Here is a 25573-nt window from a genome sequence, read left to right on the forward strand (position 1 = left end):
AGGGTTAGCAGGTAAGCAACTTTTAGTCAATCTTGTGTGCGAGGGTTGGGGGGATGGGCAGAAGGAGAGAAAGAATCTTAAGCAGGCTCCATGCCCAGCATGGAGCCAGATGCAGAGCTCAGTCCCATGACCCAGATCATGAACTGAGCCAAAATCAAGAGCAGATGCTTAACCAACTGAGCCACCCAGGCACCCTCCATCTTGTTTATTTTTAAAGACTCCCTGCCACAGTGCTGGTGAAGAAAAAAAAAAAAAAAGAAAGTAAGCCAACTAGTTTGTTTGCCTGTTTCAGAGTTATAGGAAACAATTTTGGACTTGTGATGTACTAAACAATGATATTTTTCTCTTCAAAGAAAGTAATATTATTATTTTGATATCAAGGTTCCTAGGTGACTTTTGAGATTATAGCAATATTTTGTTTTTTTGGTAGAGTCTAGGTGAGAAACTTTCCATTATTCTGAACTGTATTAATTCTGAAACTTGTATATGAGAGTTTAAGAGAAAAGTTTCTATTTTTATCATTAATTGAGTTATAGTGAGAATAGCCCTTTTACCAAGAGAAAAAGTAAAATAGAGGAAAGAAAGCAACTATTAGTAGATGAGCAAAGGAAGCCTATATAACAAGGTGGATCCAGGCAACTAACCAAACAATTCAAAGCTCTCTTGCCAACTCTGGGCAGGAGTGTTTTGTGTTGCCTTTGTTCTGTGTCAAGAAGCGATATCTAGTCTCTAGAGAAAGCCTAGGGAAGGGCATCTCAGTGATAATGTGAAAACGCCGGGAAACCTATTTTCAAAGGTCCAAATACAGGTGTGAAATTATTTCTTGAACACTTAATGTCAAAATGACATCAAACATGATTCAGCCTACATAATGGTATCATAAATACGTAATGAAGAAGCAATGAATTATTGACAAATGAAACAGAAGTGCCACTAAGTGAAATGCAGAACAGAAATACCTTACGTGTACTTAAGACACAAATATGACGCACATATTTTATATAGTATGTGGAACCTGCAGATCCATTTTGTGAATTCTGTAGAATTTGTAGAACAAACCTGAAAGGTTCTACCTGCCTATGAATCTCCCATGAAGCCTTCTGGGTGCACACCTCTAACACAAATGATATTTGACAGCTCATAATTTATCTTTACAGATATTGACAATAGTGGGTACGTTAGTGACTATGAACTTCAGGACCTGTTTAAGGAAGCAAGCCTTCCCCTACCTGGCTACAAGGTGCGCGAGATTGTGGAGAAAATTCTAGCAGTTACCGACAACAACAAAGATGGCAAAATCACTTTCGAAGAGTTTGTGTCAGTAAGTAATCTCATCCTCTCCTGGTTACTGATGTTTTTGCTTTGAGCAGAATTTTAATAATGTCATTGCTCTGGTTAAATCTGACCACAGAGACCGGAGAAAAGCCCTGTTTTATAATGATGATGATGGTAGCAACAACAGTGCCTACAAATAATTCATAAAACCAAGGAAAAAAAAATCATTCTTGAATTGTTGGAAGTCATGTTTTGACAATAATAGCTCATGTGCTAGTAAAACTACAGTTGTGTTCAGTGCTTATTGACTATCTGTGCACCAAATGTTTTAATATCTTAGTACTTGATCTTGAGAAATGGAATATCTTTTGTGACTGAACTAGCTAAGGTATGGAAGCTATACTTCCTAGAAACTGGTTATTTCCTGTGATAAGCTATACCTCCAGTTTCTGCAAATGGCACCAGGTAAATTTTGACACTGGCTATGATAGCATTGTTTCATTATTAAAGTACCTCCAGGCTCAGGGGAACTGAACAAGATGAAAAACAATACATGACTCAACCAACAAAAGAAAAATAGATTGTAGAGCTGAATATTGAATATCATGTACTTCAAACTCTCGGGCTAAGAGAGACGACTTGGCTACATTGCCATTACCAGCTGGCAGTTGAGCAAGGGCTGTCGCTTCTTCCAACACTTCCACCGTGACTGTATGTTTCATATGGAAATATAACTTGATGGTGAGCCTGGAGAACCCAGGGGCTCAGGGAACATGTCCTGGAAGTTATGATAACTGAGCTGAGAGCTGAAGAAAGTTGTTAAACAGATAAAAGGGGTTGAGTGGGGGAAATGAATAATGTCTGAGGCAGGCAGAAGCAACAGCCTATGTAGAGGCCCCGTGGCTTTAGGGATGGTAGATACTCTCAAACACTTGGAAAAAAGCTGAGTGTGGATAGAGCAAAGATGGTAAGCGTATAGAGTGCAGCTAAAGAAGTAAGTTGGGGTCAGGTCATGCAGGGTCTTATGGAATTTTCATTTTTATCCTAAGAGAAAAGAAGCCAATGATGTAGGAAGAAGAGAGTATGAAGTGACATGATCAAATTTAAATTTTAAAAAACTCATTCTGGCTGCTGCTTGGAGTATTGATTGAATTCAGTCTAGCCAGTCATGAGAGTGATTGAGAGAGGGTGTTTCTCCAAGCCTATGTTATTTCTGACAATATCTAACTTACTTATTTTAACAAGTATATGTTTGCAGCATTTGGACAGGCAAATATCTTCATTAAAGCATTCAAAAATCTTTATGAGGGACGCCTGGGTGGCTCAGAGGTTGAGCGTCTGCCTTTGCCTCAGATCGTGATCCTGGAGTCCCAGGATCAAGTCCCACGTTGGGCTCCCTTCATGGAGCCTGCTTCTCCCTCTGCCTGTCTCTCTCTGTCTCTCTATCTCTCATGAATAAATAAATAAAATATTAAATAAATAAATAAATAAAAATCTTTATCATGGAAGTTCTTTAGTTTTCAAAAGGCAGGGCAAAGGTCATGGCAAGCACAGGAGAATAATTTCTTTTTTTTTAGTAATTTAATTCAATTTGCCAACATATAGTGAGTGTTATGCCAACATATAGAACAAATGTTCTGCATTTCATGCCTTCCTTAATACCCATCACCCAGTTGCCTCATCCCCCCAGTTGCCTCATCCCCTCCCCTTTAGCAACCCTCAGTTTGTTTCCCAGAGTTAAGAGTCTCTCATGGTTTCTCTTCCTCTCTAATTTTTCCTTATTCAGTTTCCCTTCCTTCCCTTGTGGTCCTTTGCACTATTTCTTATATTCCACATATGAGTGAAACCACATGATAATTGTCTTTCTCCCATTGACTTCGTTCACTCAGCATAATACCCTCCAGTTCCATCCACATTGGTATAAATAGCAGGTATTTATCCATTCTGATAGCTGAGGGAATAATTTCGAGGTATTCAATTTAAGCTTAATTATAACAAAATTTCTTCTAGTGTTTGGAGTGCAAACATTTGTACATTTTGTGTTATGGGTAAAATGACATGAGAGCTATTTATGTATACAACCCATAGGGGTGAGAATACCTGATTAGGATTTATTTTGATATCATTCCAAATAAATAAGTCTACATAATTATCCTTCACGTTGCAATGTTTTTTTTTTTATGATTGTCTGATCAAGGCTCTACTTATATTCCATTCCAGCTGATGCAAGAGTTAAAAAGCAAAGACATCAGCAAGACATTCCGCAAAATAATTAACAAGAAAGAAGGAATTACTGCTATCGGAGGAACATCATCCATTTCCAGTGAGGGCACACAGCATTCTTACTCAGGTAACTTGCCAATCTAAATCGGATCTTTCAGTCATTGACTCATTCATCAAGTCTGATATTTCATCAAATGCAAGATACCATTCATTATAATTCACACCATTATTTTATGTACCATTGTGGGAAAATCAGATTCAACTATACTATGCCATTAAATTTGAAATGCACCTCAACTTCAGAGGTGTCAGAATGAAATATTGTAGAATCATTGAAATCAGTAAGTTCCTACTATGTGTCAGGCAGCACAGCGCACAAGGAGATGAGAAACAACAAACTAGAAATTGTTTATATTTCAGTATTGAATGTGTTCAGTCATGACCTCTGAATGAATTTTTCATCCTGACTGGTGAGTTGGGTTTACTTTTAGGCCTGATCCAGGAGTTTGTGGAGAGGTTTACTGCAAGGACCTTTCCCTTCCATTTTTCAGGGGCTGAGATTCCTGATTCATCTTTTATCAAGCAACTAGGTGACTAGAGAGCACAGCACCTGACTTGCCAGGTCTGATAGAATCACTGGATTGTTGCCCAGTGGGAAATCCAGTCACATTAACTCTTGAGATGCCTTACCCCATGTTAAGGTTACTTTTCATGGTCAAGATACATGTCTGAGAACCTTTGGCCAAGGTCCTTTTGTTCATATTAGCATAATTAGGGCTGCGCTTTTTATTTTAAGGATTTTATTTATTCATTTGAGGGGAGAGCAAGAGCAAGAGAGAATGAACAGTGGAGAGAGAGGAAGAGGGAGAAGAAGACTCCATGCTGAGTAGAGAGCCTGATGCTGGGCTCTATCACAGGACCCTGAGATCATTACCTGAGCCAGAGGCAAGCATCTAACTGACTTAGCTACCCAGGTGCCCCTGAACTGTGCTTTTTAAATTACTGATAACAACTCACTGTAACTTTTTTCCCTTTCCTTTAGATCTGAATCTGTTAATTATCCCCTTGATTTTCTTCCTTTCAACTGGATTTTTCTGTAACAATATACTGACATTTCTCCCACCCACCCCACCCATTTTTTCTACCCTAATCCCCCCAGAGAAGTAAAGGCAGTGATCAATAACTGCTATCTTCATTTTTTAAAGATTCACTCTTTAACTCCATTTCTACCTACACATAGTAATGAAGTATCTTCTTAAATTTTTAAAGAATCTTTTTATTGAGATATAATATGCATTTAGGAAAGTGTTAGAATTCTTAACTGTACAGCTCAATGAATTTTTACATGTGTAAATGTCCTGTAGCTACATCCATGTAGCTTCCACCAGAAACAAAAGAAAACATTTCATCACCCTCCCTGGCTTCTTCATGGCTTGAACAGTAACTATTTCTCCCCATAGGTGACCACTTTTCTGATGTCTATTATCATAGATTTTTTTTTTTACATATTGGGGTTTAGGATGCATACAGTAAGAGCATAAAGTGTGCTGTTTTTAAGTATATGGCTTGATGATTTTTTTACATATGAATATGTAAATGTATAATGATTATCTAGAACTAGGTATGGAACATTTAATAGCTTTTAAAAAATAACAGCTTTATTGAGATACAATTGAGATGTTATGAAATTTACCCTTTTAGAAGTGTACAGTTCAGTGGTTTTTAGTATATTTACAGAGTTGTATAGTCATTACCACTGTCTAATTTTGGAACACATTCATTACCCTAAAGAGAAACCCCATGCTCACTTAGCAGTCCCTCCTAGTTTCCCTCTTCTTCCAGACTTTGGCAACCATTAGTCTACTTTCTATATCATTAGATTTGCCTATTGTGGAAATGTCATGTAAGTGAAATCAGACAGTAGTGGCCTTTCACTTACAGGCCATAACACTTTCAAGGATTACCCCTATTGTGACATATATCGTATTCTTTTTATTGCTGAATACTATTTTGTTCTATGGATAGTATGACATTTTGTTTATGTCATCAGTTGGTAGACATTTGGTTAGTCTTGGCTATTTGGAATAATGCTGTTAGGAGCATTTTGTAATATCCACATTTTTGTGTGGATATATGCTTTGACTTACTTTAGGTATATACTTAGGAGTAGAATTGCTGGATCTTTTTGGTCACTCTGTTTAATATTTTTAAAAACTACCAAACTGTTTTTTAAAGTGGCTGTGCCATTTTGCATTCCCACTAGCAATGTTTGGAATTACCAGTTCTTCTCTTGCTCACTGACGCCTGTTATTGTCTCTTTGTTTATTATAGCCATCCTAGTGGTTGTGAAATAGTATCTCATTCCTGGTTCCTATACTTGGAACATTCTCCCTTTCTCTCCACATCTTAAAAATCTGTCATTCAAATTGTACCTTCTCTGGACGCCTGGGTGGCTCAGTTGGTGAAGTGTCTGCCTTTGGCTCAGGTCTTGATCTCTGGTTCCTGAGATGGAGCCCTGCATCACCACCGCCCCCCACCATCCACTCTGTTGTCAGTGGGGAGTCTGCTCCCTGCTTCCTCTGTCACCACACACCCACCCCGTGCTCTGTCTCTCAAATAAATCAATAAATAAAATTAAAAAAAGATTTGATTTATCCATTCATGACAGACACACAGAGAGAGACAAAGACATAGCCAGAGGGAGATGCAGGTTCCTTGCAGGGAGCCCGATGTGGGACTCCATCCGGGGACACAGGGTTCATGCCCTGAACCCAAGGCACATGCTCAACCACTGAGCCACCCAGGCATCCCAATAAATAAAATCTTTTTAAAAAAATAAATAACAGATTGTACCTTCTCCATAAAAACCTTTACTTGTCCCAACTGTAAGTGATTCTTTTTTCTCTTAAATTTTCTAAAATATTGTTTTTATCTCTTATGGTGTATTTATTTCCATTATGCTGTGTTTCTTTATGTATCTTTTTAAAAAATCATTATACTAAAGATTCCTTGATGGGAGGTAACAATATCCTAGTGATGTTTCAATCCCTAGATTCTAAGTCTCTAAGGAGGTATGTATGGTGAGACAAGACAATAAAAAGGCAGATTATGATATGTACAAAAGATAAATATTAGTAAATAGGTCTTTTTTGATTGTGTGTGTGTCTGTCTGTGTGATGGATTACATTTTGGAAGTGCCTGCCAAATATGCTCTTAAGAAAACTACCTAATTCCAGGAATTAGGGAAGGTCAGCTCACTCTGTGCTACTCTGTGATAGAAATATAAATTATGGAGGCACCTGGGTGGCTCAGTGGTTGAGCATCTGCCTTCAGCTCAGGGTGTGATCCCGGGTCCTGGGATTGAGTCCCAGATCTGGCTCGCTATGGGGAGCCTGCTTCTCCATCTTCCTATGTCTCTGCCTCTCTGTTTGTCTCACGAATTAAAAAAAAAAAAAAAAAAGTCTTAAGTAAAAAAAAGGAAGTTATTTTCTTTGAAGATGTATGTTATTAAAAGATTTTTTATATTCACAGAATTTTAATAAAGGAGTGGAACATTTTAAGTTTCTTCCTGTTTCTCCCACTGCTTAGCTCAATGACATTTTCTGCCTAAAGATCAAAGTATCCCCTCAAAACCATATGTTGAGAGTTGAGGATGCAGATGGCTGAGAGTAGAACTGGTATCTAGATTTGCCTTAGTTTCCTTATAGTAGAAATTCCACAGAAATGGAGCTGTTTTATTCATTCAAAAAACTCTTGATTGAAATTAGTGTTTCTGTTATGAGCCCCAAATCACAACTCTGTACCTTTCGGTGGAGGTTGTGGGATTTATTGCTTGTGGAAATCTGTTGCGTGTATTTTTAACCCTGGTGTGGGTGTGCATGATCTGACTTCTCTTGGTTGGCTTCTGATTGATTAGCATTCAGAAACAATATATTTTCATAGATTTTAGAATCAAATCAAATGCTTATTGTACTCATTTAAACTATGTACCTTACTGTCCCTTAATACAGCAGATGAAAAAATGGAATGAATTCCCCTTTCTCTTTGAACCCTTATGTCCTCTTAAACCCTGTAGCATTTTAGCAGAGTTTTAATAATAACCATTTATTATCTTTGAACAGAAATTAAAAAGTATGTCTTCGTAGTGTGGTTAATTCTGTGAAATTTGGTTTGCTGACTAAGATTTTCTGTTTTCAGAGGAAGAAAAAGTGGCTTTTGTTAACTGGATAAACAAAGCTCTGGAGGATGACCCTGATTGTAAGCATCTTTTACCCATGAATCCCAGTGATGGCAGCCTTTTCAAATCACTTGCAGATGGTATTCTTCTTTGGTGAGTTGAACATTAGGTTAAGGGAGATATGTTCTTCTTCTCTCCATTGATGAGCATTCAGTGAAAACTACAATTCAGCCAACAAGTAGCTGTGTAGCTATTGAAGAATTTATATTGCATGGAAACTTAAGCACCACATGTTTTCCAGAATTTTTCTGCAAATGCAATCTCTTGGTTTTCTGATGCCTTTTTTGTCTATTTCCTTAATAGCGCCAGGACAGTTTTGAGTTATTCCTCTGATGTATTTAAAAATGTTCACAGGGTTTCTTTTATCGCTTTCAGTAAGGAATTATTGACTGGGACAGGGATATAAGGAAATGTAAAAGAAGCATGTGTCATTTGTGCTTAAATGAAATTAATATTTTACATCAGTCGTGTCATAGCCTTGGCTCTTTGCAGTAGGTTTCTGCTCACTAGACTGCAAACTCACTGGGGGTGTTCTTTGTTGTGTGTACTATAGTCCCAGCATACGTCTTTGTACAAATCAAGCGTCTTTTTTTTTTTAAGCTTATAACAATATAGGAAACTTATGAAGAATAGTATCACAAATATTCTTATCACCCCTAATTAGCTATTAGTATTCTGGTATATTTCTTTTGATCTTTTTTTTTCCTGTGTTTTTATTTAAAAGGATAAAAAACCTCCAACTTACCCACAAGCACAGGATATTAGTTTTTAGCTAACATAAATTCTACCTTGACTTCCACCTATGATTCTAATCTCTTTCTCTGACCTTCAGAGGAAATTCCTATTATGAATTGAGTGGGTATTTTCCTATATTTATTTTAAAATATAAAGTATATTCTAAAATCTAGAGATAAATTTTATATTAATTTCTCTTAAATTAATATAAAAAAATTCTCTTGAAATTTTAGAAAGACCATGTCTCTGACTCTTTCTACAACAGCAGTAATTTTGACACTGTTGATACCACTTTATGAAACGGCTTCTTAAAAATTTCTTTGTTTTACATTTCAGACTGCTGAATGTTGATGATCATTAAATGAAATAAAGACAGGACTTACATAAAGAAAATGCAAAACAATTTTTAAAAAATTAGGAAATGCTAAGATTACTATTACAGTGTATTACTATTTCTGTATTACAGAAATACAGACTGATGGATTTGTTTTAGGTTAGGGAATAGTTCTTAGATTTTAGAAAGTAAGACCTTGACATGAATCACAGTATAATATTTTAAAGAGATGGATTGTTAATTACTTTTCAAAATTTAACTATTTGTCTACTTGCAAAAACAAAATAAAAAGTCTTAAATTATTTAACTTAAATTATCTTAAACTGGGGGTCTGAAACTAAATTATTATCATTTTCTCTTTAGCAAAATGATCAACTTATCTGAACCAGATACAATTGATGAAAGAGCCATTAATAAGAAAAAGCTCACCCCTTTCACTATTTCTGTAAGTACTTGCTCTTTGCTAGTAATCATGTTACTGTGTTCTTAAATGTAAGGCCTTCATCGATGGATCTTTTTTTACTCCAGTTTTATTGAGAAATAACTGACATATTTCACTGTGTAAGTTTAAGACATACTGTGTGATGATTTGTTTTACATATATTATGAAATGATTACTACAATAAGTTCAGCTAACATGCATCTTCTCATGTAGTACAATAAAAAGAAAAGAGAAAAAAAGGACAAAAATTTTCTTCACGTGATGAGAACTCATAGGATCTACTCTCTTAACAATGTTGCTATATAACCATAGAGCAGTGTTAGTTGTGGTCATCATGCTGTCCTTGACACCCCTAGTACTTAATTACCTTAAAACCGCAAGTTTGTACCTTTGACCACCTTTCTCCAATTTTTCCTCCATCCCTACCCCTATCCTTTGCCTCTGGTAACCGTAAGTCTGATCTCTCTTTTTTAGGAGTTTGGTATTTTTTGTTTTGTTTTAGATTCCACATATTGGTGATGTCATATAGTATTTGTCTTCCTCTTGTCTTACTTATTTCACTTAGCATTTTGCCTTCAAGGTCCATTCATGTAAAATGTTTGATTTTACATAATTTCAGTTTCCTATAAAAACTAGGTTTTATTAAATAAAAATTCAGCTGCATTCTGTACTGAATGAAATTAAGATTCAAAGTGCTTTGGATGGGGGCACCTGGGTAGCTCAGTAGGTTAAACATCTAACTCTTGATCTCACCTCAGGTCTTGATCTTGAGGTTGTGGGTTCAAGCCCTATGTTGGGCTCCATGCTGGGCATGGAGCCTACTACAAACAAACATTGTTCAAAGTGCTTTGGATGAACTTTACTTAAGATAATAGTATTCAGGTCATATTATTATAATCATTGAGTTGCTTTTATTAATGAATATTTGCTTGATGCTCTTGTTCTTGGTTGAAATAAGAGTACTGTATCGTTTCACCCATGTTTTACTATTTCACAGAATTGAGTTATTCTTTTTATCATATTATTCTGTAGTCAGCTTCTACATTCAGGTGTTAAAGTCGAAGAATTTATAGTTACCACACTCTTCTCAAAATCTCAGTATTTACTAAGTACTTGGTACCAGTTCTGTTCTAAACAAACTGCATGAATATCTCTTTGACTCTTTCTGACACCCTTAAAATAAAGTAGATACTACCATTTTACAGATGAGAAAACTGAGACACTGGGAGGTTACCCAGTGCAGAGCCAGGATATGATCCCAGTGGTCAAGCACTGGAACCCACCTTATAATCACTGTGTTATACTGCCACTCTTGTGTGGTGGTAGTAATAGCAACTAGTGCATATATATACTAGTCACAGCTGCAGCTATTAAAAGTGAGCTACTGCTAAGCTATATCTTTCATTTCTATTGGCAAATACAATCCTTGATTTTGCTAAAGTTGTTAAGCCTCTCTTCTAAGGAAGGTACAACCTTAGGACAGTGGTACATGGTTAGTCTTGAAGTATCCAAGGGGTACTTCCATTCACTGTATCTTTGAGAAATATGAATTTGGTGTTGACTAACATGGCTTTCTTGTCTCCCACTTCCCAATAAGCCAATAATATTGCATATTCCTAATAGGAACTCCTGTTCTTAAAGAAGCCCATTTCTGACTGCAATTGTCAAGTTTGTTTTCTTTCACATCTTGTGTCAGGATGCTTTGTTTAATATCTGTGATTGTTGAAAATATTCATACATCTTATTTTTAGGATACAGGTGTCACGTAATTTTTCATGGCACTGACTCTGAAATATAGCATTTCTCAGTGTTGCACAAATTTATTTCTTGGTTTAACTCTTAACATTTGTATGTAGTGCATTAAAGAAAATAGGGAAAAAATATTCTGTAGCTATTTTGCAATAACTATAGGATGGGTCTGAGGGGCTAAGTTTTTTACAGTTTTATTTTTTTATTTTTTGTACAGTTTTATTTTTAAAGATGACATTCTTCCAATATGAGTAGGGGGTAACAGTCTAGATCTCTAGGAGGCCTGAAAAAGTACACTAATGTAGAATGAAAAAAGGCCTCTGGGAAGGAGCAAAGTGTTACTGTGGGTATTAAATCTGTCTTGATTTTTCAGTAATTTCAGAGCTCTGGGAATAGATTTGCTAGAATATCACCAGCCTCCCATGAAACATAATCCAAAAGAAGTCTCATTCATTTGTAAAAGATTATAAAGTCATGATAATACAGTTTTTTTTTACCTCATGATGATGGGTTTATATAGCGTCATGAAGTGTGAAAGAGAAATATGAAGGGATGAAAATAACGTATATAACTATGAAGGCAAGGAAAAGAGTTGAAGTAGTAAAGCGCTAGTTAAAACCATTTGAGTTTTTTGTCTTTTGTTTTTTTGAGGAGTGGTATTATGCTTGTATAAATATTACGTTTCAGAATCTGAATTTTCACAATCTGTTGCTGCTTATTTACTTTCACAACTTGTCGATAAGACTTTGGGAAGGACTTTCTCACACCCAATTTTCTTTGTTTCAATTCAGGAAAATTTAAACCTAGCCCTGAATTCTGCCTCTGCCATCGGTTGTACAGTGGTCAACATTGGTGCACAGGATCTCAAAGAAGGAAAACCTCACTTGGTCTTGGGACTTCTCTGGCAGATCATCAAAGTTGGTCTTTTGGCTGATATTGAGATTTCCAGGAATGAAGGTAAGATCATCAAACATATTTACTTTTCATGCATATATACTTTCTATGGGAAGGATTTATATTTCAGTGTGTTCCTTTCAGCTCTAATTGCATTACTAAAGGAAGGTGAGGATCTAGAAGAACTGATGAAGCTTTCTCCAGAGGAATTACTGCTGAGATGGGTGAACTACCATCTGACTAATGCAGGATGGCCTAACATCAACAACTTCAGCCAAGACATTAAGGTTTATATTTTAATGTTCAAAACTATGATGTAAAATAAGGATGTAGAATGTAAAAAACAAACAAAAACGTGTTCAGAATCAAATTTGAATTCAAGTTTAATTCATAAGGACACAGTGTAGAACATGAAATTTTGCATTCCTCTGTCTGTGGTGGCTCTTCCAATTATAATTGCAAAATCTTTTATTTAAAAAAGAACTGGTTTAAAAAAAAAAAGAACTGGTTTAAACTGGTGGTTACCAGAAGGAAGGGGGATGGGGGAATGGGTGGAATAGATGATGGGGATTAGGAGTGCACTTGTGAGGGATCCCTGGGTGGCGCAGCGGTTTGGCGCCTGCCTTTGGCCCAGGGCGCGATCCTGGAGACCCAGGATCGAATCCCACATCGGGCTCCCGGTGCATGGAGCCTGCTTCTCCCTCTGCCTATGTCTCTGCCTCTCTCTCTCTCTGTGACTATCATAAATAAATAAATAAATAAAAATTAAAAAAAAAGAATTAAAATCTGCTTTAAAAAAAAAAAAAAAAAAAGGAGTGCACTTGTGATGAGCACCAGGTGTTGGATGGAAGGGTTGGGTCACTATGTTGTATACCCGAAACTAGTTATTACACTGTATGTTAACTAACTGGAATTTAAATAAAGACTTAAAAAATAAAAAGGACAAAATACTCATTTTACAATAAAGAAAAACTGGTTTATTGGTATTTAAGAAGAAATAAAACTGGCTATGAGAAGGAGATACTAGCCCTAGCAGATAAAAGCATTCTTTCCCATCTTACATGCTACAGAGACTAAATTATAATGAGGATGTCAGTCTATTAATTTGGACTGAGAATTCATCTGTTCACTGGACTAGAGGCTCTTGTCGGCCTGACTAGTCCAACACTCTTACTTCTATTTTGTCAATAACCAGCAAATAGGAGACCAGATATCTGAGGGCACAGGGAATCAGTAGACAAAAGAATTCTTCAGGTATGTTTCTCAACCAAAATAGTTTGAAATGCCCCTCCCTACCAGGAGAGCTTTTCTCAACCAAAATAGTTTGAAATGCCCCTCCCTACCAGGAGAGCTTTTCAAGGATACCTTAACATTCAGTGTGCCTAACAGCTCTCCCGTGGTCACTCCTTAGACATGCATTGCCAAATTGGGTCCTCTAATTTGTCAATTGGTTGACTCCTCCTCTGTGGTATTTTTTCCCACCCAGACTAATCAGCATTGGCATTTGTTCATATTTTCTCTTTAGATATATTAACTCCTTCAGTCAGATTATGCTCTTGTCATAATGGGCTTAGATGACAGTCTTTCTTTGAAGTGACACTGTATTTCTCTGCTTTAATCTATTATATGCTCATTTAAAAATTTATTTTGGGGGGGCTCTCTTGTTTTAAAATTCAATTCATCAGATATTTATTAAACCCCTCCTCTAAGATATTATGCCAGGCACAGGAGATTCAAAGATTTAGCTCTTGAGAAGCTTACCAGTTACACAGAAAGATAAACAGGAGATGAATATTTCAGTTATCTCTTGCTATATAACAAGCCACTCAGAACTTAATAGCTTAAAATAACAATAACGTTTCTCTTGATTCAGTGGGCTAATGCAGCTTGGTTAAGTGGCTCTGCTTCAGATGGTTTAGTTTGGGATTACTAACTCATTTGCATTCAGCTGTCAGTTGGGCTTGTCTAGAGGGTGCAGAAGGCCACCACTCACATGTCTAGTGCCTCACTGCATCTCCATGAGGCCTTTCCATATGGCTAGCCTGTGCTTCCTCATTGTATGACAGTCTCAGATATTTGGACTTCCTCCATGGAGGCTACCTTCAAGAGTGAGGATAAGGAAGCTCCTAAGGCTTGGGCTTCGAAGCCCTAGTACATCACTTTCACTGCGTTCTGCTGCATTCTGTTGTTCAGAGCAAGATCACAAGGCTAGTCTGAGTTAAAGGGGAGGGCTTCTAGAAGATACTTGACCCTAATCTTAACCAATGCTTGGGAGCATAAACAAATGAAAAGGTGAGGAAGGGGTATTCCAAGTGGTGAGAACAATGTCTCTAGAAGCTGTGAGGTATCATCATGCATTCAGGAGCCTGGAAGTAGAAAGTAAAGTTACTAAATTATTCATTAAGATGAGGACAATTTCTTCAGTTAGAGGTTTGAGTACTATTTTCCTAAATCAAATGATGATTTTATTCATTTTAAGAATTCTATTTCATTTCTTTCCTTGAAGGATTCAAGAGCCTATTTCCATCTGCTTAATCAGATTGCACCTAAAGGTGACCAGGGTGATGAACCTGCCATTACCATCGACCTTTCAGGATTTAATGTAAGTACTGTTTTCAATTAAAAATTTTTTTATTTAAGTAAAATTTACATTAGCAAAATTTACCATTTTAACCATGTTTAAGTGTACATTGGCATTAAGTGTTCATTGGCATTAAGTACATTTGCATTGTATGCAACCATCACTACTATCCATCTCCAGAACTTTTCATCATCCCATAGTGAAATCTGTACCTATTAAACAATAACACCTTATTCGCTTCTCGCCCAAGTCCCCGGTAACCACTATTGTACTTTCTATCTCTATGAATTTGACTAGTGAGTAAGGTCCAATTTAGAGTGCAGTTCTCTACAGGCAGCATTGCCTAATGGAGTCCTTAGCTCTTCATTAAACCTTGGCCCTGGGCAACCCCGGGTGGCTCAGTGGTTTAGCGCTGCCTTCAGACCAGGGCCTGATTCTGGAGACCCAGAATCGAGTCCCATGTTGGGCTTCCTGCATGGAGCCTGCTTCTCCTTCTGCCTGTCTCTCTCTTTCTCTCTCTCTCTCTCTCTCTCTGTCTCTCATGAATAAATAAAATCTTTAAAAAAAAAAAAGTAAACCTTTTGTTCGTTCTTCAGAAGTTTTTTTCATGCCCTAGGCTTCAAATCTCCATGCTAAGCCATTTGGCTGTCATAACTGAGGAGAGGGAATTACAGAATTCTGATCTTGAATGTGTGTGGAATCAACCCTACATCCACTTTTTCCTGGTGCAATATAACTGGAACTCATGAGGGTGCTTTTGTGACGGTCATTGTATGCTAGGAAAGGGAGCAACAAACCATTATTAGATTGCTAAGCAACTGATTATTAGTTATTCCAGCTTACATTCAGAAATATACAAAATAAAAGATGGCAATTCCTAGTGTTTATTTATGGTGTAGGAAGTACTAACACAGATCCTGACCTATCTAACCCAGGAACCCCAGTTTTTAGCATAAGTTGTAAATACTAGGGATAGTTCTATTTAAGCATTAAAATCTGATCAGACTAAAGTACTTAAAGTGCAACATCCATAATAGTTTTATTTTTTATCCATAATAGTTTTAAAGGTAAACTGAGTCACTACAAATTAATTTTATCTTATTACAATTAAACATTTGAGAAAGTATTGAAGAACTGCAAAATTTGCAAATTAGTTTGAATCAAAAAATTAGGAACTTAAAAAAAACTTATAGAAAATTTCAAACATAATGAAAAAATGAACAAATTCAGTATAATGAACTACCCTGTGCTCATTCTCCAGGCTCAATAACTATCAACTCATGGTCAATCTTTATTCATTTATCACCTTCCTTTCTATCCTGTGTTATTTTGAAGCAAATCTTAGACATCAATATCATTTCATCAATAAGTATTTCAATGTGTATTTCCCTTTTTTTTTTTCAAAGATTCCATTTATTTATTCTTGAGACAGAGAGAGAGAGAGAGAGAGAGAGAGAGAGGCAGAGACACAGGCAGAGGGAGAGGCAGGCTCCATGCAGGAAGCCCAACACAGGACTCGATCCCAGGTCTCCAGGATCAGGCCCTGGGCCGAAGGCAGCGCTAAATGGCTGAGCCACCTAGGCTGCCCCCAATGTGTATTTCTTAAAGAAACTTTAAAAATATAACCATTATACCTTATCATACATAAAAATACAAAAAAAAAACCCAGTAATCTGTAATATCATCAAAATATTTAGTCAACATTGACATTTCCAATTGCTTCTTAAATGTCAGATTTTCTTTTTGTAGTTTATCTGAATTAAGATCTGAATAAGGTCCACATGTTATATATAATTTGTTCATGTCTATGTTAGGAACTTTTTATTGTTTAGTAGCATTGAACCTATTGCTTTCTCTGGCTTCATTTACATTTTTGCTTTTTTTTGTAACTGGTGCACAAAATGAGATAAGTCCTGATTCTTGGTCACAATATACTCTCATCATGGGTCCATGCACATCCCTCTTTTTATTTAGTTTTATTTGTATTTGTTTACTCTAAAATTGTAACAAGTCCATATGAACTGTCAATCCAACAAGAAAGCTAAGACTTTGACACTAATTTACATTTAGCTCTCTCCTTCTTCCCTGTTCTTTTTGCCTCACGTTAATGTGACAGTCACCATCTTCAATCCTATGTTCGTTGTTCTTTTGCTTCTCTTTTTATAGTTTTCTTTCAATGAGATATATCCCTTACAAAATTAAAGTTTTGACTTTACTTTCTAACTTCACATAAAGCTTATTGTACTTAAATTCCTGGTACTTATTTTGAACATATATAACTAAGAATCATTTACATTGTTGTATGTCACTGTGTAAATATAACAGTTTATTCGTCTTCTTTCCTGTTGGCAAGCATTTGGTTTCTTTCCAGGATTTTGCACTTGTGAAAAGTGCTGTTCTTCTGATTTTAATATTTTTTAATTTGTATCCCAACTTGTTTTTCATTGAGAAAAGAGTCTACTGGAAATATTCAGAATAGAATGGGTGAGACAACTAAGCCTCTTAGCCAGAAGGTATTCTAATATATGGCCTTGACCGAATTATCTATAATTTGACCAGTAGGAACTAATAAGAAATTTGAGAGTTTTGTTGAGTATTTCAGCAGTGAGAGTGAAATATTCTTCTGATCTCCAGCAAGAAATGTCAGAGAAGTTGATTTGGAATTTCTGCACGTTCTGTCCTTATTTTGATCTATCATTTAATATATTTCCAGAAGAGTGATTGGCATAATTTTTTATTGATATACATGTTTAAAAGCAATCAAAAGTTTAATCTTGATCATTTTTATTTTATTCTGTTGTTTAGGAGAAAAATGACCTGAAGCGTGCTGGATTCATGCTTCAAGAAGCAGATAAACTGGGCTGCAGACAGTTTGTTACTCCTGCAGATGTGGTTTCAGGCAATCCTAAACTTAATTTAGCTTTTGTAGCTAATCTGTTTAACACATACCCATGCCTACACAAGCCTGATAATGACATCGATATTAATTTATTGGAAGGTATGTTCTTTCTGCCTTTAATTGCTTCACTGTATGTATCTTCTTGTGGTATTGACCTTCTTCACTGTCAGTGGTAGGGGATTGTGGTGGGAGATGCAGTTGACTGTGTGTAGGCATGTGCATCCATTAAAGAGTTTGTATTAAGGAAAGTGGTTGTTGATTTGGTTAAAAGAGAATGCTGGGGTAAATCTTACTTGTCTGTCATTTCTCCATCAGAATTTAATGAAAACTCTCATACATTTAAAATAGTCTCTTAAATGACCACATAACATAACTCCACCACCAATATGGACAATGAATTACCTATTGGAAAAAATAATCATTTTGTAGCTTTTTCTTCTCCTTTGAAAGCTACAGTTTGACTCCAGTATTGTTCTCTTTCTAATGTTTTTAATGCACATGAAAAAAAATTTTAATATTCATTACTTGTCTTGTTGTGTGTGGGCTATTGTTATCTGTCTCGTAATTTATAATACTTTCCTATTTTGCTTCGTGAAATGCAGATTTGACCCCTCCTAATGTAGGTACTGTATTTAGTACTTTTCTATACTCTATAAATATATTCATTCTGAACGTTCTTTTTATTAGTACCATTTATTCCTTCTATCTGGGTTGATTTATTTTTTGCATTGTTCATGCTGTGTTCTTTCTGTCTTAATATGCCTAAAGAATGACAAGGAAGAAACACAAATGAAACTTAATTAGAATAGCACAGCAAGGCTTGATTATGTAAACTCTGCACCGAATTTGCCTTCTAAAATAATGGGATATTGTAGCTGTAATCAGTTTTGACAATTGGACTTCATGATGTAAAGCCCTTATCCCTCTCCTATGAATAAGCAAACTTTTATCACTCATAATCTTTGGAAGGATCTATTTAGGTTCAATAACATAGGTTATTTTGTATTACTTAGCTATGTTACATTTCTTGAATGTCATTGAAGCTTATGATATATGAATCGTCATAACAACAAAAACATTCTTGCTATCTATTTCTTTCTCCTTATCTTTGTCTCTTAGCCTTCTCTTCTTTTCTGTTCTCACACTTTCACACACATACCTAACCCACATTAGTATCAAAACTAAAGGGAAAAACAGTGGCAGCAGTCAGAGGTAGGGGCCCATCCTAAAATATTCTCAGTAGTTGCCCTGGTTTGGAGAAGGCAGTCTTCAAATAGGGATTCTTCTTGGCAGGCAAGAGAATGTCCATTCTCTCACCATCACCTGCCTTTACTCCCTTCCCTGGGAGGGGGATAGAATGAGAAATCCATTTCATGATCTTTTCTTTGACTGGCACAACCAGAGTTCCAGTGTCCTTGACAGTTTGATAATTGCATCTTCTTGATTAATGAAAGAAATTTCAGATTTAACAAATATGTTCTTTAAAGAATATGATTAATTCAATTCACTCTTCCTGAGGCCCAGTAAAATAAAGACTATATTCTCTACATAGATTTTGAGAGGGAAGACAGATAAAAGCGCAGATTTTTCAGCAGAGAAATTGGGGATGAGGGATTAGAACTTTAAAAAAAATTAAAAAGGAAGACTAAGTTTTTATCAGTCTGGAAAATTTCAAAATCCTTCTGTATCTTACAATAGAAGGCATTGTTTAGAGTGGCATATTAAAAATGATCTGCTTTTTATAGTCACTGGATTCTTGCTAGATATCTTTTCCAACTTGCTCGCTCTCTTATTTGTCATGTTTGAATTATTTTGCTAGTGTACAGCATGCTTTTGGAATTTTTCAGTGTGAATAGGATTGCTAAATATTTCCATTAGTATTTATTCTATTTATATAAGAAGATATTATGGGAAATATTTATCAATCATCTTTATTTAGAACATATGTATATCCTTATACATCTGCCAAAAATGTATTTCACTTTGACTGTCATTGGAATTTTTCCTCTGTAAATTTGTTTTTATAGATCCTTATGAAATTCAAAGCTTGACTGTATTATATCCTATATTCATGTCCTCACTGGCAAAGAATTTTATCTGTATGGAATTAGAGAAAATTAAAAGCCCAACTAAATATAAAACCTTCAGATTAAATTGAGCCAAATATATGGGCTATGTGTAGAGAGGCCATCTCAGAATTCATTTGTGGTGATAGAAAATACATACACTTTGTTCAAATTATGGGTCCACCATTTAGTATCTGAGTGACTTCTCTGAGCTTTGGTTTTCTCATCTATAAAACAAGATTAATAATACTAATTTTGAAGAGTTACAGAGCAAGTTAAAATGACCTTTTATGAATGAAAGAGTTTAGCATACAGTATGTGCTCAGTAATAGGTTGGAAAAAGGAAAACATCACTTAGCACATTTAGTGAGTGTTAAATATATGTTAGTTCCTTCTCTTTCCTCTTAGTAGTTTACTTATAGTATATTTATTGTTTTTTTCTGAAACTTTTGTCATTTGCAGTTATCAGTTTGGCCCTGAAAATGAAATGTTCTATAGTGTTTTCTGTCTTTTATATCGGCAATGAATGTTTTACTTCTAAGATTGCTTCAGTTGTCTCCAATACAGACAGCACTTACAATCTGGAATACATATGTTTTTCTAGTGCTTTACCATGGCTCTTGCACAAATGCATACTGCTTCTGGCTTTGAGCATTTATTTACCAAGACAACTTGAAATGGTATTAGATAAATAAATGCTTACTTACATAATCTATTTTACTTTCCAGGCACCAAAAATTAAAATAATAATATAATCATTTGAGAACATGGGAAGAAATATGAACCCCTGAAGCTTATAACAGTTTCAGAATCAGTGAAATACTAGTGTCTTTTAAAATATTATTTGTTGTATCTTCAGGTACAGCAGATTTTGGATCTTAATTCAATTAAAAATTAGGCTATTGTTACACTATCAATGTTTGTAATTTTAAAACACAACTTGGATTTTCCCAGAAGGAAATAATGTAAAATTTTTCTAATTACTAGAGAAAAATCTATTGCAGATTGTAATACAGAAATAACTAGAAGGTAAATCCAAGTCACATGCATCAAACTGTTGATGATAGTACACTTATATTTATGTCACTTTGGCGAAAGTTCAGACATTTCATTTGCACTTATTTAATAACTCCTACAAACAGGCAAGCATGATTTCTAGGAATATTTAGTTTATTTCTTTTTAAAAGGGTTTTCAAATAGGTTATCATAAAGTGATAGTGGCAGATAGAACAGACTGGTTAGTTACCTTTTATGCAGACCAGAGGGAATAAAATTTAAGAAATTATATCGGCTATATAATATGATAGAGCAAGAATTAAAGTAGATTCTGGGAATGCCTTAGGTATTAGCATAGAAAATCAAATGAAAATACAGCTGACAGATTATTTCCTGAGCATCTGCACAAAAAACCTGAATCCTTTAGATTTTACAAGGCTTGGTTTCTCTTTTGGCTGTCCATGATTATACTATCTATGGCATTTAGTCTGAAGATGATTGCAGAGATGGCTCTATAGGAATGGGTCCCTGGAGCTCAGATGGTTATAGATTTAGATGCCTAATTATCCTGGGAATCCCACATGAGTCAAAGTTAGGGAGTGATCTGAATTTGCCTATAGTTTAGAAGCGATGAGTAGTGTAAATGTTTCAGTTTTTCAGGCGTCTGATGATGAGATGTAGGTTAGGCCATTCCACTGTCCCCTATCTTTGCTGAAAACAAATACTACTACAGAGAGTCGCTTAGGACTATTTCTAATCTAAGGGATGACTGGAAGGCACACATGGCAAGGAGAGTTCACCTGGCTCTTAGCCCACGTTTTCTTTATAGATGGTATAACTCCTGCTCTGAAGGGAATGCTCAGGAAGGTTAAGTAATCATGGGTTAAATAACAGTGCCTGCAGGAGTTTCTTACTGAGGTGATCTTTTGAGGTCTAGGGACTTAATGTCTTTCTCTTAGCATCCTGTGTATGTGTTGTGTTCCCTCATATGTTTTCAATAGTGACAATCTAAAATAAACTCAGGAAACCTGTAAAATAGTTATATCCCTTCACTGCTTATTTTTATATTACCTGTAATCCTCTCTCTCCTTCATTGCTGTTTGGCTTAATTAAAATGTAGGTTTGTGTGCCCAGAAATTTTCCTGTAAAACCAAAACCTGTACAGATTTAGAAACACTGCATTGGGAAGAGCACAGCTTTTCTTTTGGTTTACTGTGCTAATGTTACCTGACTGCTAAAAGATTTCGTTTCATTAATTTTTAGCCAGCCCCTTTTGCATGTAATCATAACTACAGACATGACCATATAAGTTTCTCTGTTATTTTTTGGACAAAGAAACCCAGGACTCAGTGGTTCACTGGCATCAACGAAAGGACTCTAGATAGAGAAATTTAGAGCAAATGGAGGCCTTCTAGACAGAGAAGGGAAAAGAGACTTTGGCAATAAGACTGACTTCTCCCCCTGAAAGATTATAGTATCGCAGAAACCACAGCAAAGTATGTATGGCTGGTTTGTACCTGCCAGGATGGTTTAAAATATATTTCTTGATGCCTTTTGTCCTGAATCATCAGTATGAACTTGTGTCCACTCTAGGAGAGAGCAAGGAAGAAAGGACATTTCGGAACTGGATGAATTCCTTGGGGGTCAACCCATACATTAATCATCTGTACAGGTAAATGTCTTATTGTGTTTTAGGTTTATGACCAGAGTCTAACTTTTCTAGTTTCAAACCATAGGTATGTTTACATTAGTACATTTTCTAAAAATCACAAAAATTTAAACCAACATTTACAATTTCAGAATGCTGGAGATTGGCAATACAATGGATTTTTAAAGAAAAGTATTATTTAAAAAGATCAGAATATAATAGTATTAGTTATAATTTTTGATGATATAAACAATTTGGTAAAGATAATCTATCCTATTCTTTTATAATTATTGATCAGAAAAATAATTATTTCAACTGTAACAGATTAGAAGAATAGTAATATTTTATAAACTGTTCTTATCATTATATCAATATTTTAAATGAAAATTCACACTTTATTTTGCCCAGATCTCTCAATTATCTCATAATTTGTTGCAATTTTTTTCTAACTTGTATAAATAACTTGCTTTCCCTCAGTAATTGTAATTTATCTTATTCTTTCTTGTCTAAAAATGACAACACATTATCAATATTGGTAGGACTAAGAAAATATTTTACTGAATCATTTTCTGTGCTGTCTGGTAGTACTAACAATGTGTCTTTTTAGGTTTGGGTAAAAGGAAACCTTCCTTTTCTGTTATATTATCTACCAACCTGCCTTTAAAAATGGAAAAGAACTCAGCTTTAGCTAATTGTATATTAATAATTTACAAATAACTAAGTTATTGTTTAATTATGAACTTAAGTCTATTGCCACAAAAGACCAAGTCATTGGCTAGTTGAGGATTTATGATACAGTAATTTCTGCTTCTTGGTGTATATTCAAATTATGGTTTAAAATCAAAATCAGTACCACCTTAGGTAACTTGTTTTGATGTGATAGACTAATATTTGATGAACTTTTTAAAAGTCTATAAATTCCTTGGGGCACCTAGGTGGCTCAGTCGGTTAAGCGGCCAACTCTTGGTTTTGGCTCAGGTCATAATCTCACAGATGCGGGATTGAACCCCGCCTAGAACTCTGTGTTTAGTGTGCAGAGTCTGCTTGGGACTCTCTCTCCCTCCGTCATTGTGCGTGCTGTCTCTCAAATAAATAAATATTTAAAATAAATAAATAAATACTTAAAATAAGTAAAGGGATGCACTAAACTGTTAAAAAAACAAAAGTGTATAAATTCCAGCTAGATGACAGAGATATATATCATTTAGACTGGAACTCTCATTATAGTAGCAGGGCAGTAAAGGAATCAAATACTTGGTGTGAGGAGGGGATAAGAATTTTATAGAATAATGTGAAGGAATGTCTATAATATATACTTGATAGAAAAGACTAATAGGTCAGGGGCACCTGGGTGGTACAGTTGGTTAAGCACCTGACTCTTGGTTTCAGTTCAGGTTGTGCTCAGGGTCATGAGATTGAGCCCTTGTGTGGAGCTCCACATTCAGCAGGGAGTCTACTAAAGATTCTCTCCCTCTGCACCCTCATCCCTGTGCCTGCTCCCTCTCTATATATATATAAAATAAATATTTTTAACAAAAAGAAGAATAGGTCTAGTATGATTCCATTTTTTTTAATTTAAAATTGAGAATACAAAGCATTGCCAATTTTTTTTAAAACTGGTCATTACTTTCAGTGTTATGTTATTGTTTATTCTGGTCTCTGTTTTATTTATTTCTGACTTTTCTTTGTTATTTCCTTCCTCTACTAAATTTCAGATAAATTTCTTCTTTTTCTAGTTCCTTGTGGTGTAATGTTAAAGTTGTCTACTTGAACTTGTTTTCTTAATACAAGCATTTATAGCACAAAAAAATGTTGGGATTAAACTGCTTTCTTGGGTACCTGGGTGGCTCAGTTGGCTAAGTGTCTTTTGTCAGCTCAGGTCATGATCCCAGAGCCCTGGGATGGAGTCCCACATTGGGCTCTCTGCTCAGCAGGGACTCTGCTTCTCCCTCTACCTCTTCCTGCTGCTCATGCTCTCTCTCTCTCAAATAAATAAAATCTTTTAAAAATTAAAAAAAAAAACCCTGCTTTCTTATCTTGCAAGAAAAAAAATGGAGTGTATACACATTTGTATATATAATATTTTTAAAAACCCAGAGGGATGAATACCAAAGTGTATGCACCCTGGGTAGTAGGATGGAGAGTAATGAGAAGACTTACTTTTAATCTTAGTGACTTAATAGGTGTTTGTGCTTTTCTTACAATGAGCATGTAAATTTCAAAGTAAATTTCTTTTTAAATTACAAAGTAGATTTAAAAGTAGGGGATTAAGATTTGTTGAGACTCATGGTAACTTTTTCATAAATGTCACAATCACTAGAGTTCCCTATAGTTGAGAGTGGAGAAGAGAATTGACCACATTTTTTAAAGATTACATGTAGTTACATGGACCCTGAAATGATAGCACAGGACTTCTAGATATATGTAATTTTATTTTGGAAAAGGGAATTCAGAATATCCTCAACATAACCCTCAAGAGGACTATCATATATAGAAAAACAATAGCCAGAGGTCTAGCTGGCACCAGAACCATGTGTCCATGAATTTGTGTCTGGATCATATTCTAAGTTACTTATTTTTTAAAAAAGATTTTATTTATTTGAGAGAGGAAGAGAGAGTGCACGCACACACACAAGTTGAGGGGGGAGGGAAAGGGTGAGGGAGAAGCAGACTCCCGACTGAGCTAGAAGCCCAATGCAGGGCTGGATCCCAGGACTGTGGAATAATGACCTGAGCCGAAGGCAGATACTTAACCAGCTGAGCCACCCAGTTACCCCAACCCTAAGTTGTTTTAACTCCTCTCCTGTAGTATACCAAATCTAAAGCAAACCAAAGCAACAGCATAATTTAGATTGATTTTAAATGAAAATTCTTTCCCCTACACAAGTTATTTAATATATTTGAAGAACTATTAGTCCTGGACTTTTTCTATGACAAGTTGGTTCAGGACTGCATCTTGAATTCTCTGGAAATCATTTCAACTTTCTGGGCTTCAGTTTTCCCTATTTGCAAAACATGAATAATAATACTTTACTAAATAGAAATAAGAATGAGTCATTTAAAGTAAAAACAAATTCAGAACCAATACAAATGGTTTAGTAATATTTTTATACAAAATTTTCCATGTGCTTTTATAGATAACCCAGTCAGCTCTTAATTGCCTTCAAAATAGACTTTATCTTTCCATCACTCAGCACAGGGCCCAGTTCCCTTCATTGCCGTAAGGTGTATGCTCAGAGTTGCAAAGTAAATTTCACCTGAATCTTAGTAAAACAACTTAGTGAACAAGCTGTTGAGGGAGAAAAGCCACATAATACATCATAGAGCTAGCAGTTTTAAAAATCAGTTGCTGTTGCTTTATGTCCTTAGCATACAAAATTGAAAACAGACTCAACGGATATACTTTGAGCATCTAAGAAGAATGTGTTTTTCTGAATCCAAAGTAATACTATTCTTACTTCAATAACGCCTACTTGCTCATAAATTCCTTCCGT

General features: G+C 35.6%; 1 protein-coding gene across 1 annotated transcript in view; it reads left to right on the plus strand.

Moving 5' to 3' along the window:
* PLS1 (plastin 1) overlaps window positions 1-25573 on the plus strand; it is a 101419-nt gene that overhangs the window by 63287 nt on the left and 12559 nt on the right. Inside the window, exons 3-11 of the mRNA XM_055321268.1 lie at window positions 1158-1321; window positions 3496-3625; window positions 7696-7828; window positions 9168-9249; window positions 11787-11952; window positions 12034-12176; window positions 14396-14491; window positions 17276-17468; window positions 22025-22103. Of these exons, the coding sequence (XP_055177243.1) occupies window positions 1158-1321; window positions 3496-3625; window positions 7696-7828; window positions 9168-9249; window positions 11787-11952; window positions 12034-12176; window positions 14396-14491; window positions 17276-17468; window positions 22025-22103 (1186 nt within the window). The remainder of the gene's footprint in view (window positions 1-1157; window positions 1322-3495; window positions 3626-7695; window positions 7829-9167; window positions 9250-11786; window positions 11953-12033; window positions 12177-14395; window positions 14492-17275; window positions 17469-22024; window positions 22104-25573) is intronic.

This window comes from Nyctereutes procyonoides, unplaced genomic scaffold (genome assembly GCF_905146905.1).
Source record: "Nyctereutes procyonoides isolate TBG_1078 unplaced genomic scaffold, NYPRO_anot_genome, whole genome shotgun sequence".
In the NCBI taxonomy this organism is placed as follows: Eukaryota; Metazoa; Chordata; class Mammalia; order Carnivora; family Canidae; genus Nyctereutes; species Nyctereutes procyonoides.